The following is a 13833-nucleotide window of genomic DNA, read 5'->3' on the forward strand; positions in this document are numbered from 1 at the left end:
TCAAGTCTTGTAAAAGACTACCACCACTCCAGTAAACTGTCATACTAGTGGATGTTGGTTTCCAGGAACCTTTTATTTTCAATAATAAAACTTACTTATTGAAGGCTAACATACAGAAATGTACACAATCAGAAGTGTACAGCTTAGTGAATTTTCACAAAGTATATACACCTGTGTTATCACTATTCAGATCAAGAAATAGAAATAATAGTGCCTAAGAAGTCCCCCTCATGCCCTTTCTCATTTTCCTTCATTACAAAGATAACCACTGCATCAACTTTTTACACTATAGATTAGTTTTGCCTATTTTTGAACTTTATAGAAAAGTACATCATACTGTATGTACTTTTTTGAATCTGACGTCTTATCACTTGACATTATATTGTTGTGAGATTCATCCATGTTGTGTGTAGCTGTAGTTTGTTCATGCTCATTCCTGAATAGTATTTTATTATATGAATATACTACAATCTGTTTATCCATTCTAATATTGATGGTCATTTAAGTTTTTTGGTAATTATGAAATACACCAAGAATTGAAATTGCTTGGTCATAAAAGTACGTGTATGTCCGGCTTTGATAGATATTATTGTCAGATAGTTTTCCAATGTGATCATATTAATTTATACCCTCACCAGCAATGTTTCTGTGTTCCAGTTTATTTATATCCTCATTAACACTTGGTATTATTAAACTTTTAAATTTTAGCAATCTTGGTGCATGTCTAGTGGTGTTGGATTTATGGCTTTAATTTATATTTCCCTGATGACAAATGAGATTGACTTCCATTCCATTTGATTATCATTCTGTTGAATTTCCTTTTTTATGAAATGCAAATTCAAACTTTACCCTGTTTTTATGTTGGGTTATGTTTTTTTCTTATGGCTTTGTAGGCGTTCTTTATATACACTAGATAGCAATTCTTTGTACATCATATGTCTAGATTGTCTTGACTGTTTCTCGCTCTGCTGCACTTTTTGCTTTGTTATCCTTCAGTATATTAGAAAAATAGTCTTCACTTTACCATCTAGATGGTCCAATGGAATCTTTATTTTTTAAATTTTAAGTAATTTTACAGATAACTTACAGAAGACTAAAGGGATAATGAAAAACAACTTACTAGAAAGTTTAATCAAATTTTTTAGTAAACAGCAAATATAAATACAAGTTAAAGAAATTTTAATAAAAATTTTAAGAGTAAAACTCTTCACGTCAAGTAAATTTAGGCACACAAACATTGTAAAAGGTGAAATAATTGTCACACATTCTTCTGGCAAAGCAGAGTGGTCCAGATTCTTGCCAAAAATATGTGATGAAGTTCTTCCTGTTTAATAGTTAACTGGATGACAATACCGCATTTCCTTTCTGTCCTTAGAAATATATTTTTCATTCATTGAGTCTTTTTTTTTTGTATATATATTTTTTATTGAAGTATAGTCAGTTTACAGTGTTGTGTCAGTTTCTGATGCATACTCATTGAATCTTGCATTTAAGAATATTCGTCTAGGATATTGTTGTCCGAGGACTCATAGCTAGAGTTTTTACTTGTATGATTAATTTCACATCTTTATTAGAGCCTGGAGTGCACCTGTTTCTGCATTTATCTTTTCATTCATCTAATAATTTTGACACAGTTTTCTCTGTCACTTTTCTTTTGTTTGTCATTAGAGTCGGGAAATGAAAATTTCTAAATTCTCAATTGTGTTCAATGAAGCCTAAAAGCAGCCTGCAATGTTTTGGGCAGTGCAAAGATGGGGGGATGACAGATTTCACAATTTCATCACTCTTGTTGCCTTTGTATTTTAATCTTTAGTATAGTTCGGGATAGTTGACAAATAATGATGAGTAATAATGAATTCTAGGATAAGAAAATCGAAAAATGTTTCAAGATACAGAAAAAAAATCACTTAAGACCCCACAATGTATCTTAGATTTATGAAAGACTTCAGTAGGCCTATATGGTGATTACAAGGTAATATAAGCTTTATTCTGTTTTTTGAAGAGTAAATTTTCTCTTTGTTCTTGGGAAGGCCTGTAAGAACAAAAGCATGAAATATCAATCCTTACAAATAGAACTGTTTAAAAAAAGAAACTCAAAAACTACAGTTGGATCCAGTGAACCCAAATGAACCCCAAGGGTTAATGGTATCTTTTGATTAATAGAAATTCATGATTTTAATATAGTAGTCCAATTTATTGATCTTTTCCTTTACTGTTAATGCTTTTTCATGTCCTTTTTAAGAAATCTTTGTTTACTCCAAGGCCATAAGTACATTATCGTATTTTATCTTCTATCTTTTATTGTTTTACCTTTTATTTTTAAATGAACAATTCATGCAGAATTGATTTTTTTGTTGTTGTTAATGCATGGTATGAGGTAGGGTAAGGTTCATTATTTTCTATATGGTTATCAAGTTGACCCCAGCACCATTTATTGAGTCATCCTTTACTTACTACTTTACTGGGTTTCCTTCATCATAAGACAAGTGACTATATGTGTAGATTTGTTTGTGGACTCTATTCCTTTGGTTTATTTGTATATCCTTGCACCAGTGTTGTATGGTTTTAATTACTGTAGCTTTATAATAAATCTTGATATTTCTTAGTGTAAGTTCTCCAGTTCTATGTTTCTAGATCAGAGATTGGCAAACTTTTTCTGTGAAGGGTGAGATGGTAAATATTTTTAGGCTTTGTGGGCCATATTTGGTCTCTGTAAAACTTTTTTTTCTTTCTTTTTCTCTCTCTTTTCCTTCCTCCCTCCCTCCCTGCCTCTCTCCCTCTCTCTCCTTTCTTCTTTTCTTTTCTTCCTTTCTTTTCTTTCCTTTTCTTTTTTCTTTCTTTCCCTATAAAAATGTAAAAAATCACTCTTAACTGGATTTGACCCATGGGCCATAGTTTGCTGATCCTTGATCTAGATTGTCTTGACTATTCTTGGTCCTTCCTATTTCCTTTATAATGCTTAGAAGCAGCTTGTCAGTTTTCAAAAACCTGCTGGAATTCAGATGAACAGTGCAGAGACTCTATTGACTATGTTGAGGAAGAACTGACATTTTTATAGTATCAAGGCTTCTGATAGTTATGCCTGCTTTTGATTGGTTTTAAAATTGGAATTGTGGGTCTCTTCCATTCTGTAACTGTCTTACTAGGATTACCAAGGGACTGTGAACACTATAGTTTTTCTTAATGCTTCCATTTATCATGACTGTTCCTCTTGATAATAATTACTTCTCTTTGGAATTTTGATTTTAGGATATTAATTATACATATTAGAAAATAGGCATTATTTCACATAAAAACTAAAAGGACAGGAATTTGATTCCAGAATTTAACGTCTTATAATTATCATGGTCTGCTGATGTGAATGTGTTTAAATAAAAATTGTGATAATCAGACATTACCTTGTTAAGGGTATTTGTATTTCTACATACCTCTTAAATTTTTATACCGAATTTGGAGAATATTTTTATATCAAATTTTGATATTTTTATACCTAGTTCTAATAGTTTCATACATAGTTTTAGGGTTTTTATGTTTTAGAGGTTTATGAAATACTTAACTGTACAAGCAAAAATTTTCAAAATATTTAACCACCAAACATTTATTTTTCTTTTCACCTAACCAGTGTACAATGCATGCGTTTTTATGTGACTATATTTAGTGAATGTATACTATGTTTGTACTTTATTTCAAATACATTTTTATATATTAAAAAGGTCATAGTATTCATTGAATTGATGTAAAGGTGGCTTATTTTTGTACATGTTTTTAATATGAGTATCTCTTAATATATTTATTCCGGGGCATAAAATCTTTTTACTTTGGTAAATCAAAAAGATTCTGATAGTCTAAAATTTTGTAACATCCTTTAACTTTGAAAATTTTGAAGTACAATATTGATAACTAGTTGCCATTTATATGTAGTGTTGAAAGCATATTGCAATTGGTTTAACATTTTCTGACCCCCAAAATAAAAATAAAATGATGACCCTTGGCTGCTGATCAGCAATTTAATCTGAAAGTGAAGTACCCTACCCTTTCGTGGACACTGTGTATTATAAATGCAGACATGAGGCTTGCAGAAGGAGTTCATTACCTTTTATAACTTTTCCACCATGTTCACTTCTTTCTTATCTACATGCCTTTTAGTGTCTCTTGCTTCCTTTTTCCTTTCCTCTGGCTTTTGCACATGCTCTTCCCTTTATCTGGAATCCCCTTTCTGTCATTTTTTGCTGTATCAATTCCTATTTTTCCTTCCCTGGGGGATGGCACTTAAACAATTATGTGTTCAGATTCTTCAGTGAGTCAGACATTGGGGCTACTTCAGTGATCAAGACCAACATGTCCCATATTTATCAAATTCTGTTCTAATTTCTGATGCCTGTCTTCTTGCAACATCTTTAAAATAGTCCTCCAACCCCAGACCCAAAAGCAACATCTCTTTTTCTCCTGAGGAGATCTCTCTCCCATATTCATGCATCCTCATGTTTTTGCTTGGTCTGGTTCACTGCTCTCAAGATCTGTCAAATGGCTAACACTCCGGCATTTCCCTTGACTGTCCTGGACTGGATTCACTGTTTGTTGAATCTCATGGCTTCCTGTTTATGGTTTAGTACCTCCTTTTCCTGGAGTACATGCTCAAGTAACTATGAAATTGTGGGCTGGAGGTAAATTTTCTGAGTCCTTGCATGTCTGAAAATGTTTTTATTCTAACCTCACAGTTGATTAATAATTTGAATATAGAATTTATTAAGTATATTTAAACTAAAAAAGTTTACCCATTTCTCCCACCACCTCCCCCCTACACACCCCACCTTTGGCAACCATCGGTCTTCTCTTTATCCATGGGATTTTTTTTTTAATTGAAAATTTTTTATATGTCTTTCTCTGATTAATTTCATTTAGCATAATGCCCTGCAGATCCATTTATGTTGTTGCAAATGGCAAGATTTCATTCTTTCTTATGGCTGAATAACATTGCATTAAATATATATATAGCACATCTTCTTTGTCCATTCATCCATTGATGGGCACATAGGTTGTTTCCATATCTTGGCTATTGTAAATAATGCTGCAGTGAACTTGGGGATTCATATATCTTTTTGGATTAGTTTTTGTTTGTTTGTTTTCTTCTGATAAATACCCGGAAATGAAATTGCTGGGTCATATGATAGTTCTATTTTTAATTTTTTGAAGAGCCTCCGTACTGTTTTCCATAGTAGCTGCACCAATTTACATTCCCACCAACAGTACGCAAGTGTTCCCTTTTCCCTGTACCCTCAACACTTGTTATTTCTACTCTTTTTGATAATAGCCTTTCTAACAAGTATGAAGTAATATCTCATTGCAGTTTTGATCTGCGTTTCCCTGATAATGAGTGATATAGAGCATCTTTTCATGTACCTGTTGGCCATCTGTATGTCTTTGGAAGAATGTCTATTCAGATCTTCTCTTTAAAAATCAGATTGTTTCTTTTTTTTGCTATTGAGTTATATAAGTTCTTTATCTATTTTGGAATTAGCCTCTTATCAGATACAAGGTTTGCAAATATTTTCTCCCATTCAATAGGCTGCCTTTTCATTGTATTGATGGTTTGCTTTGCTGTGCAGAAGCTTTTTAGTTTGTTGTAGTCCCACTTTATTTTTGCTTTTGTTGCTTTGCTTTTGATGTCAGATTCAAAAAATCACTGCCAAGACCTGTGTCAAGGAGCCTACTGCCTATGTTTTCTTCTAGGAGTTTCGTGGTTTCATGTTTTGCACTCAGATCTTTCATCCATTTTGAGTTAGTTTTTGTGTATGGTGTAAGATAGTAGTCCCATTATGTTCTTTTGCATGTGGCGGTCCAATTTTCCCAACACCATTTATTGAAGAGATTGGCCTTTTTCCATTGTATATTCCTGGCTCCTTTGTCATGAATTAGTAGATTGTGTAAGCATGGGTTTATTTCTGGGCTGTTTTGTTCCATTGACCTATGTGTCTGTTTTTGTGCCAGTACCATACTATTCAATACTGTTTACATACTGTTTACTGAAGTTGAACATAATTATTCCTCAAGGTTTTAGGGTCAGTGTTCTCTTTTCTTCTGATACCTAGTGTAGCCATTGTGCTGTTCTGATTCTTTTAGATGGTTTCTCCCTACTGCCAGAAATTTTTTTAAATCCCCATTGTTTTAGTATTTTACAGTGTTTTTGTTTGTTTGTTTAGTTTTATTACTTGTACTGATACTTACTGTGCTGGGCCCTTTTCATCTGGAGATTAGAGTCTCTTAATTCTGGAAAATTTCTTTGTCCTATTTGTTCATTAATTTTTTTTCTCTTTTCTGTTTTTCTCTTTCTAGAACGCCTCATTTGTAGGATTTTGGACCTTCTGGATTAATTATATTTGTTTCTATTCTCTCTCATTTTGTTATACCTTCTGAGATACCTCTCATCCTTTTTTTTGCATTTTAAATTTTGATAATTAAAAAACAGTTTCTGTAGTTCTGATTCTGATCCTTTTTTTATTGCTCTTGATTTATAGATACAGTATCTTTAGGAATCTCTCTGAGGATACTAACTTGAGGGTTTTTTTTATTTTGGAGACATTCCTCAAATATCTTGTGAACTTTGGTTGTCCTTTTATATTTAAAAATGGAAGACACAAGCTGATTGGGAGCTCTGTGTGCATGTGGGGGACTAACCAACTGTCAGTCTTTAAGTGATAGGGCAGAGAGCTGTCTGCAAATGCTAGGGAACTCTGAAATTCAAGAATTTAGAGACAGTCAAGCCCAGGGAAAGGCTGATCAATGGTTTCAAATATAGATTTTAATTTACTTAATTTTAGCCTCAAGTCTTATCCTGCCTGTCTTTCCCCAGCATCCCTGGCACCTGGGAATTTTGACCCTCTCTGGGTTCCTGTGGGCAAGGCAGCCCCATTTTGATTGTATTCCTCTCTGCTATTAGCACTCTAAACTGCAGCTCTTTTCCTGCTTCCACGTGTTACCACTCATGTTTGTTCTTAGTCTTCCAGAATTAAAAAAAAAAAGTTCTCATCTGCTTGTAGTCCTTTCTCTTTGTTTATGGTAGGTTTACGTATTTTTTAAATTCCTTGTGATGACTCTATAAAAAAGTATCAACTTGGCCAGACTAAAGTACATTTCCCAGAGTTCCCTTCCTTTTATGTTTCTGATTAGGGTGGATCACAAGGGAGATTTTTTGCATCTAAATGAAACATTTATCGCTGGACAGCCAAAAACTTTCTAATCCTTTCCCCAGAAAAGAATATAAAGTCCCTTTTTGTCTTTGGAGAAATCGTCATTCTTCTTAGCTGGTTCACATCTGCTCTTTTATATTCTGTAACTTAAAGTCTAAGATACGAAGTTAACTATTATTAATACATCTTAATGATATGGAAGAAAAATCAACCAAAAATCTGATTTGTATGTTTATATTTAAGCATCTAATATCAAATTAAGGAAGAAATGCTTATAGCTATCGCAGCCCTTATTTTTGTAACTGGTCGTGTAATTATAGTATTTATATACTTTTTCTTCCTCTGTTTAATTCATATTCCCTTTGCTTCCAGCGAGCTCTTCAGCTGGTCCTAGTTCCTTGCCTGGTGGGGGGACCCAAACCTTCAATCTTGAAAGGTTTGAGTTATTCTTAGCCCTGCCTGAATTGAGTTATTGTAGTTTTCTATTGACTTTAATCCCAGGACATGGAAGTACTAAGGGGTATCCTAGAGGATCTCCTCCATTCCATACATACTCCTCACCCTCACTGTGTGTAAGTAACCCGATTTCCCCTTGAAAGACAGGATAAGTCACCCCCAGCCAGTACCGTAACTCCCTTCTTTGCCTGTTGATTCAGAACCCAAAGTGGCCAGATAGCAGTCTCAGTTTGAGTTTAATAGAGTCATTGTTGTGTCCCCTGAGAGAAGCATTCCTCCCTTTGAAACTAAGGCTTCTAGATCAGCAAAGCCTAATGTCACAGGGATAGGAAGTAAATATTTTGCTGAAACTGAATTTATTACTTTCATTTATTTCCCTAACAAATGAAAGAAAAGCTCTTTTCTCTTTAGAGGCATGAAAGACATAACCGACCACTCAGTCACCTAAACCAAAAACCTTGGCACCATCCTAAATTCTTCTTTTTCCATTATTTTAATCCCACCTGTTAGAAAATTCTATCAGTTTTACCTTCCTTCACATCTTCACATCTTCACTTTTATCTCCTCCTTTACATCCTCGTATTAGTCACTGCCTTAGTACACTCTTCACCTTACTTACTCAAATTGCAGAAACAAAAAACTTTTCCTATTTATCCATCTGAAACTTTTCTTCTAGAGCAGTCTTTTAAAAATCAGATCAATTTAGTGGCTCTAAGCGTTTAGAATGTAATTCCCATCTACTTCCCGACCTGAATTAATTTACATATTGTAACAGAGATCCAAAGTCACATGGCTTTAACATATTAGAGGTTTATTCTCTCTCAGATCTTATGTGGTGCCTCTACAGTGTCAAGAACCCAGGTTCCTTCTGATTTGTTACTTTACCATCTCTTAGTATGCTGCCCTTATCTACATGGTCCAGGATGCCTCACCACCATGTCAGAGCCAGCATGAAAAAGAAAATGGTGATGAGGAGGATGTGTCTTTCCTTTTAAGTTTACAACCCAGAAGGATATGTAAATCATTTTCACTCTTGGCGCATTAGCCAGAGCATGGAACAAGGAACAGGGAAGGAGAGTCTTTAGTCTGGCTGTCCTTGTTTCCAGCTACAAATGGAGAGGCTCAATTAAAAAATACCAGTAGTCCATGCCATTGAGGCATAAAAGGTCTTCTGGAGGTTGAACCTTGTCTGCCTCTTTGTCTTTTATCTCTTTATGTGCTGCTTTTCCACTCCTCCTCCTTTCCCAGCTATCCCAGAGTTTGTCTCCTCTTTCCTTCAGCCACGGTAAACTGTTTGCACATCCAAACATGCTATGCTGATACATGTTTCTCTGCCTTTCCTCATAATGCTGAAATACCCTTGCTACCCGCTTCTCTCATCTCCAGTATACTCTGATAACCTGATCTCTGAGAATTTGTTTTTCAGGAGTTAACTTAAGCGTCTTCTATTATATAAAGACTTTATTGGATAGCACCCCCTTCACCCTGGTAGAATTGACCATTCTCTCTTCTGTTGCCCTTATAATATGCAGATGGACATTAATCATTGCACCTTTTGGCAGTTTTATACACTTAGATTCTTCATCTTGGATTGTAAACCCTCTGAGGGCAAAGAAGACATTTTATTCATGAATCCCTTGAATTTAATGTAGTCCCTGATAGACAGGGGATGTGCACTAAATATTTATCAAGTGAGCAAGTGGGTCCATAGCAAAAACATCTCTGTCCAGTTTTAAAATGTCAATGCACACTCTTAAGATATAGCTAACTGCTGTTTTTTAAGCTTTTGTCAATTAATCAAGATGATAATGCTAGCTCCAACAATATTTATAATCATCCTATATTCTCTTGTTCATTGTTTCATATTTAGTTTTTAGTTATAATTTAATTCTAAAAGTACTTTCAGAATTAGCTATGGGGCCTTTTTTCCTGTTTAAAATGAGTGGACTTTTCTGTCTACTAAGGCACAATATTATAGTTGCTTTTTTAACAATTCAGTATATTAGTGACTTGCTGCAGATTTGTCCTAAGACTTTCTGAGCTCTGCCATGATAACATACTGGTTCTAAGATACAAATATTTCACAATTTGTTTAATGACTGACAGAGTCATTTTTGTAAACAGATTCTAAGGCAAGATTGCCTTAAATATTCTTACATGGAGATTTTTTTTTTTTCTGATTTACTGTCTTGAGTAATATCTTTTGTTTTACTTGTAGATTTGATGGTCCTCGAAGATTTGAGGATTTAGGGTCAAGGTGTGAAGGACCGAGACCCAAAGGGCCTCGTTTTGAAGGAAATCGCCCCGATGGGCCAAGACCCAGATATGAAGGTCACCCAACAGAGGGCACTAAAAGCAAATGGGGAATGATTCCCCGGGGGCCGGCATCTCAGTTCTATATTACCCCCAATACATCCCTCAGTCCTCGACAGAGTGGACCACAGTGGAAAGGCCCCAAACCAGCTTTTGGACAGCAACATCAGCAGCAACCTAAGTCACAAGCAGAACCAGGAAACAAAGAACCATTAGCAGACACCAGTAGTAACCAGCAGAAGAATTTTAAAATGCAATCAGCTGCATTTTCCATTGCTGCAGATGTAAAGGATGCCAAGGCGGCTCAGTCAAATGAGAATCTAAGCGACTCTCAACAAGAGCCACCTAAAAGTGAAGTCTCGGAAGGGCCCATAGAGCCTTCTGATTGGGACCAGAATTCTCAAAGTATGGAGACTCAAATGGACACAGCCCAAGCTGTTACTCAGCCTGTACCCCTTGCAAATAAACCTGTACCTTCTCAATCTACTTTTCCCTCAAAAACAGGGGGGATGGAGGGAGGAGCAACAGTAGCAACATCATCATCACTCACTGCAGACAATGATTTTAAACCTTTGTGTGCTGGTCTGCCCCACTCAGAAAACAACCAAGATAAAGGGCTGCCTCGGCCAGATAACAGAGACAATAGATTAGAAGGCAATCGAGGCAGCAGCTCAACTTACAGAGGTCCTGGGCAAAGCAGAATGGAAGACACACGGGATAAAGGACTAGTAAATAGAGGTCGAGGCCAGGCAATCAGCCGTGGCCCAGGGTTGATCAAGCAAGAAGACTTTCGTGATAAAATGATGGGTAGAAGAGAAGACAGTCGGGAGAAGATGAGCAGAGGAGAAGGCAGCCGGGACAGAGGGTTGGTGAGGCCAGGAAGCAGTCGGGAGAAAGTGCCGGGTGGTCTGCAAGGCAGCCAGGACAGAGGTAGAGCTGGCAGCCGAGAAAGGGGACCACCTCGAAGGGCTGGCAGTCAGGAGAGAGGACCCCCTCGAAGGCCTGGGAGTAGGGAGAGGGTACCACCCCGAAGAGCTGGGAGCAGGGAGAGGGGACCACCTCGAGGACCTGGCAGTCGGGAAAGGGGACTGGGAAGACCAGATTTTGGTCGTGACAGAGGTCCATTTAGACCAGAACCAGGAGATGGTGGGGAAAAAATGTATCCATATCACCGGGAAGAGCCTCCTAGGGCTCCATGGAACCATGGAGAAGAGAGAGGGCATGAAGAGTTCCCATTAGATGGTAGAAATGCCCCAATGGAACGAGAAAGACTTGACGATTGGGATAGGGAGAGATACTGGAGAGAATGTGAACGTGACTATCAAGATGATACACTTGATCCATATAACAGAGAGGACAGGTTCTCGGCACCACCATCTCGATCTCATGATGGAGATAGACGAGGCCCCTGGTGGGATGACTGGGAGAGAGATCAGGATATGGATGAGGACTACAACAGGGAAATGGACAGGGACTTAGATAGGGATGTGGATCGGATTGGAAGACCCATGGATATGTATGATAGAAATTTGGATAATGAGTGGGACAGAGATTATGGGAGACCACTGGATGAACAAGAATCACAGTTTCGTGAACGAGATATTCCATCTCTTCCACCTTTACCACCCCTCCCACCTCTTCCACCTTTGGATAGATATCGGGATGATAGATGGAGAGAAGAAAGAAATCGAGACCATGGGTATGATCGAGATTTCCGTGATAGGGGTGAGTTGAGGATCCGAGAGTATCCAGAAAGAGGAGATACATGGCGGGAAAAGCGAGATTATATTCCTGACAGAATGGACTGGGAAAGAGAACGGTTGTCAGACAGATGGTACCCATCTGATGTGGATAGACATTCCCCCATGGCGGAACATATGCCCTCCTCACATCATTCTTCTGAAATGATAGGGTCGGATGCAAACTTAGACTCTGACCAAAGCCTTGGAGGGGTAATGGTTCTCAGTCAGAGGCAGCATGAAATCATTTTGAAAGCTGCACAAGAACTGAAAATGCTTCGGTAAGTTGACTACTTAAGATCATTTCTTTTAGTCAAAACCACATTAGGACTGCTCTTTTTAAAATGATTGTGATATATTTGAATGGAATCATTTTATTTCAAGTTCTTACCACATAATTTTAATTTTTATTTCTGGTCGTTGAGTGCTGTTTGAGGGTAGGATGGGTATTTAGGTACTGTGTTAACTAAACTTATGTCCTGAAATATGAAACTTTGATAGCCATTCTTGGCTTTTATAGATGTGTTGCTGCAATGCCATGCCTCTGCATGTTTCAAGTTCAAACTTTGCGGTGCTCTGGATTCACAGAGCTTATATGTAAAATCTTTTTTTTCCCCCGGGAGGCAGTTTGTTCTTTGATATTAGATCTCATAGACTTCATATTCACTAATCTTTGGTATAACTTTGGAAAGTGCCGGAAGGGTTTATATTTTTCTCTGTTGAAGCTAAGAATATTTTACCTGGGAACAGCCTCAGATTTGTGTAACCATTGATTTTTTCTTTTGGGGATGTTTTATCTTTCATTATAACTAGAAGCATATATCTCTACTTGAAGATATTACTTGTTTCTACATAGTCAAGTATTTTCTTTGTGAGATGGAGAATAGAATTTGGATTTCTTGATTTACAATCACCTAACTATGTATACGTAGCTACATAATGCTTCCCATTAGTAGCAATAATAATAAAAGCTAATGTTTATTGTATGCTTACTGTGTACCAGGAACTGTACTAAGTGCTTTGTATGCATTAATTCATGTAATCCTTATACCAACGATATCCTGAGATAAGAATTTAGGAGTCTTTGACAGATTGCAAGCTTTCTGAGTAATTTCTTAGGAATTAGCAATGTTTGGCGAAAATAAATTAATAGTTAGGCTTTGATATATCCCAAAGTATTGTGTTTCTTTCACTTTTCAATTCTGGTCTACATTTGTGGATTATGTGAATTGAAATTACAACTGAAGCTTTATAATTAGAAAATTATGATGAGGAAAAATACTTGTAAGTAAAGATGAAAGATCAGGTGTCCCAGGAAGCAAAACAGATTTCTGTGGTCTATAGAAGTTACACTCTAAGAGGTGGGACTTTTCCAGATTACTCATGAAAAAGATGTGGAAAGCGTGCCATAGAACATTTAGCTACTACATACGGAATTTACTTTTAAATTATGGACACCTTTAATTTAACACCTACTGTGTGCTGGCACTGTGCTGATAATTTACTGTGTATTCTCAGTCCTCCTATCTCAAATCTTTATCTCAAAGGCCTACAAAGATAAGTGGCATTATTCGCACTTCACAAATAACACTAAGGCTTAGAGAGTACCACTTGGCTACTAAGTGGTAAACCTGTAATTTGAACCCAGTCTGTGACTCTAAAATCTATTTTGTTTATGGAGAACACCAAGCTGATTGGTGTTACTAAGCTGCCAAGGTTTCTTTCCTTTCCTTTTTAAAATTTCTTTTTCATCCATTATTGCTTTGTATAGAAATGCTGAATAAAAGGTACTTCATCCTTTTTTTTTTTTTAAAGCTCTTTCTAGGCCACATAAACATAATTAAACAAAATATGTGAAGTTATGGATAGGAGTGATCATAGTTGGATACAAGTCAGCTATGTTGTGTTGGGGTAGAGTCATAATGTGATTTACATGGGGCAGAAGAATAATCTTTTTATATACTTGATCCTTTCTTTGTGTCCATTTGGGCCACTGCACTTTACAACAATAGGAGAAAATTGTAAAAGTTCTGAAGAGGCTGTAGTAGATGTTATATTTGTTTAAGGTGGGCATTGTAAGGAAAAGTAAAAGGAATTTTACCAGAGATTTAAAGAAAAACTTTAAATTAAAGTTTGAA

The 13833-nt window shown here is 36.4% G+C and overlaps 1 protein-coding gene across 4 annotated transcripts in view; it reads left to right on the forward strand.

Annotated features, from left to right (window-relative positions):
- Nucleotides 1-13833, forward strand: part of YLPM1 (YLP motif containing 1) — a 58417-nt gene that overhangs the window by 16335 nt on the left and 28249 nt on the right. For all 4 annotated transcript variants that reach the window (XR_004320830.1, XM_032482371.1, XM_014559107.2 and 1 more), the window contains exon 5: nt 9862-11976. Coding sequence is in view for 3 of the 4 variants with exons in the window: in XM_032482371.1 (XP_032338262.1) it covers nt 9862-11976 (2115 nt within the window). In the remaining variant the exon portion in view is untranslated. The remainder of the gene's footprint in view (nt 1-9861; nt 11977-13833) is intronic.

Source organism: Camelus ferus, chromosome 6 (assembly GCF_009834535.1).
Source record: "Camelus ferus isolate YT-003-E chromosome 6, BCGSAC_Cfer_1.0, whole genome shotgun sequence".
Classification (NCBI taxonomy): Eukaryota; Metazoa; Chordata; class Mammalia; order Artiodactyla; family Camelidae; genus Camelus; species Camelus ferus.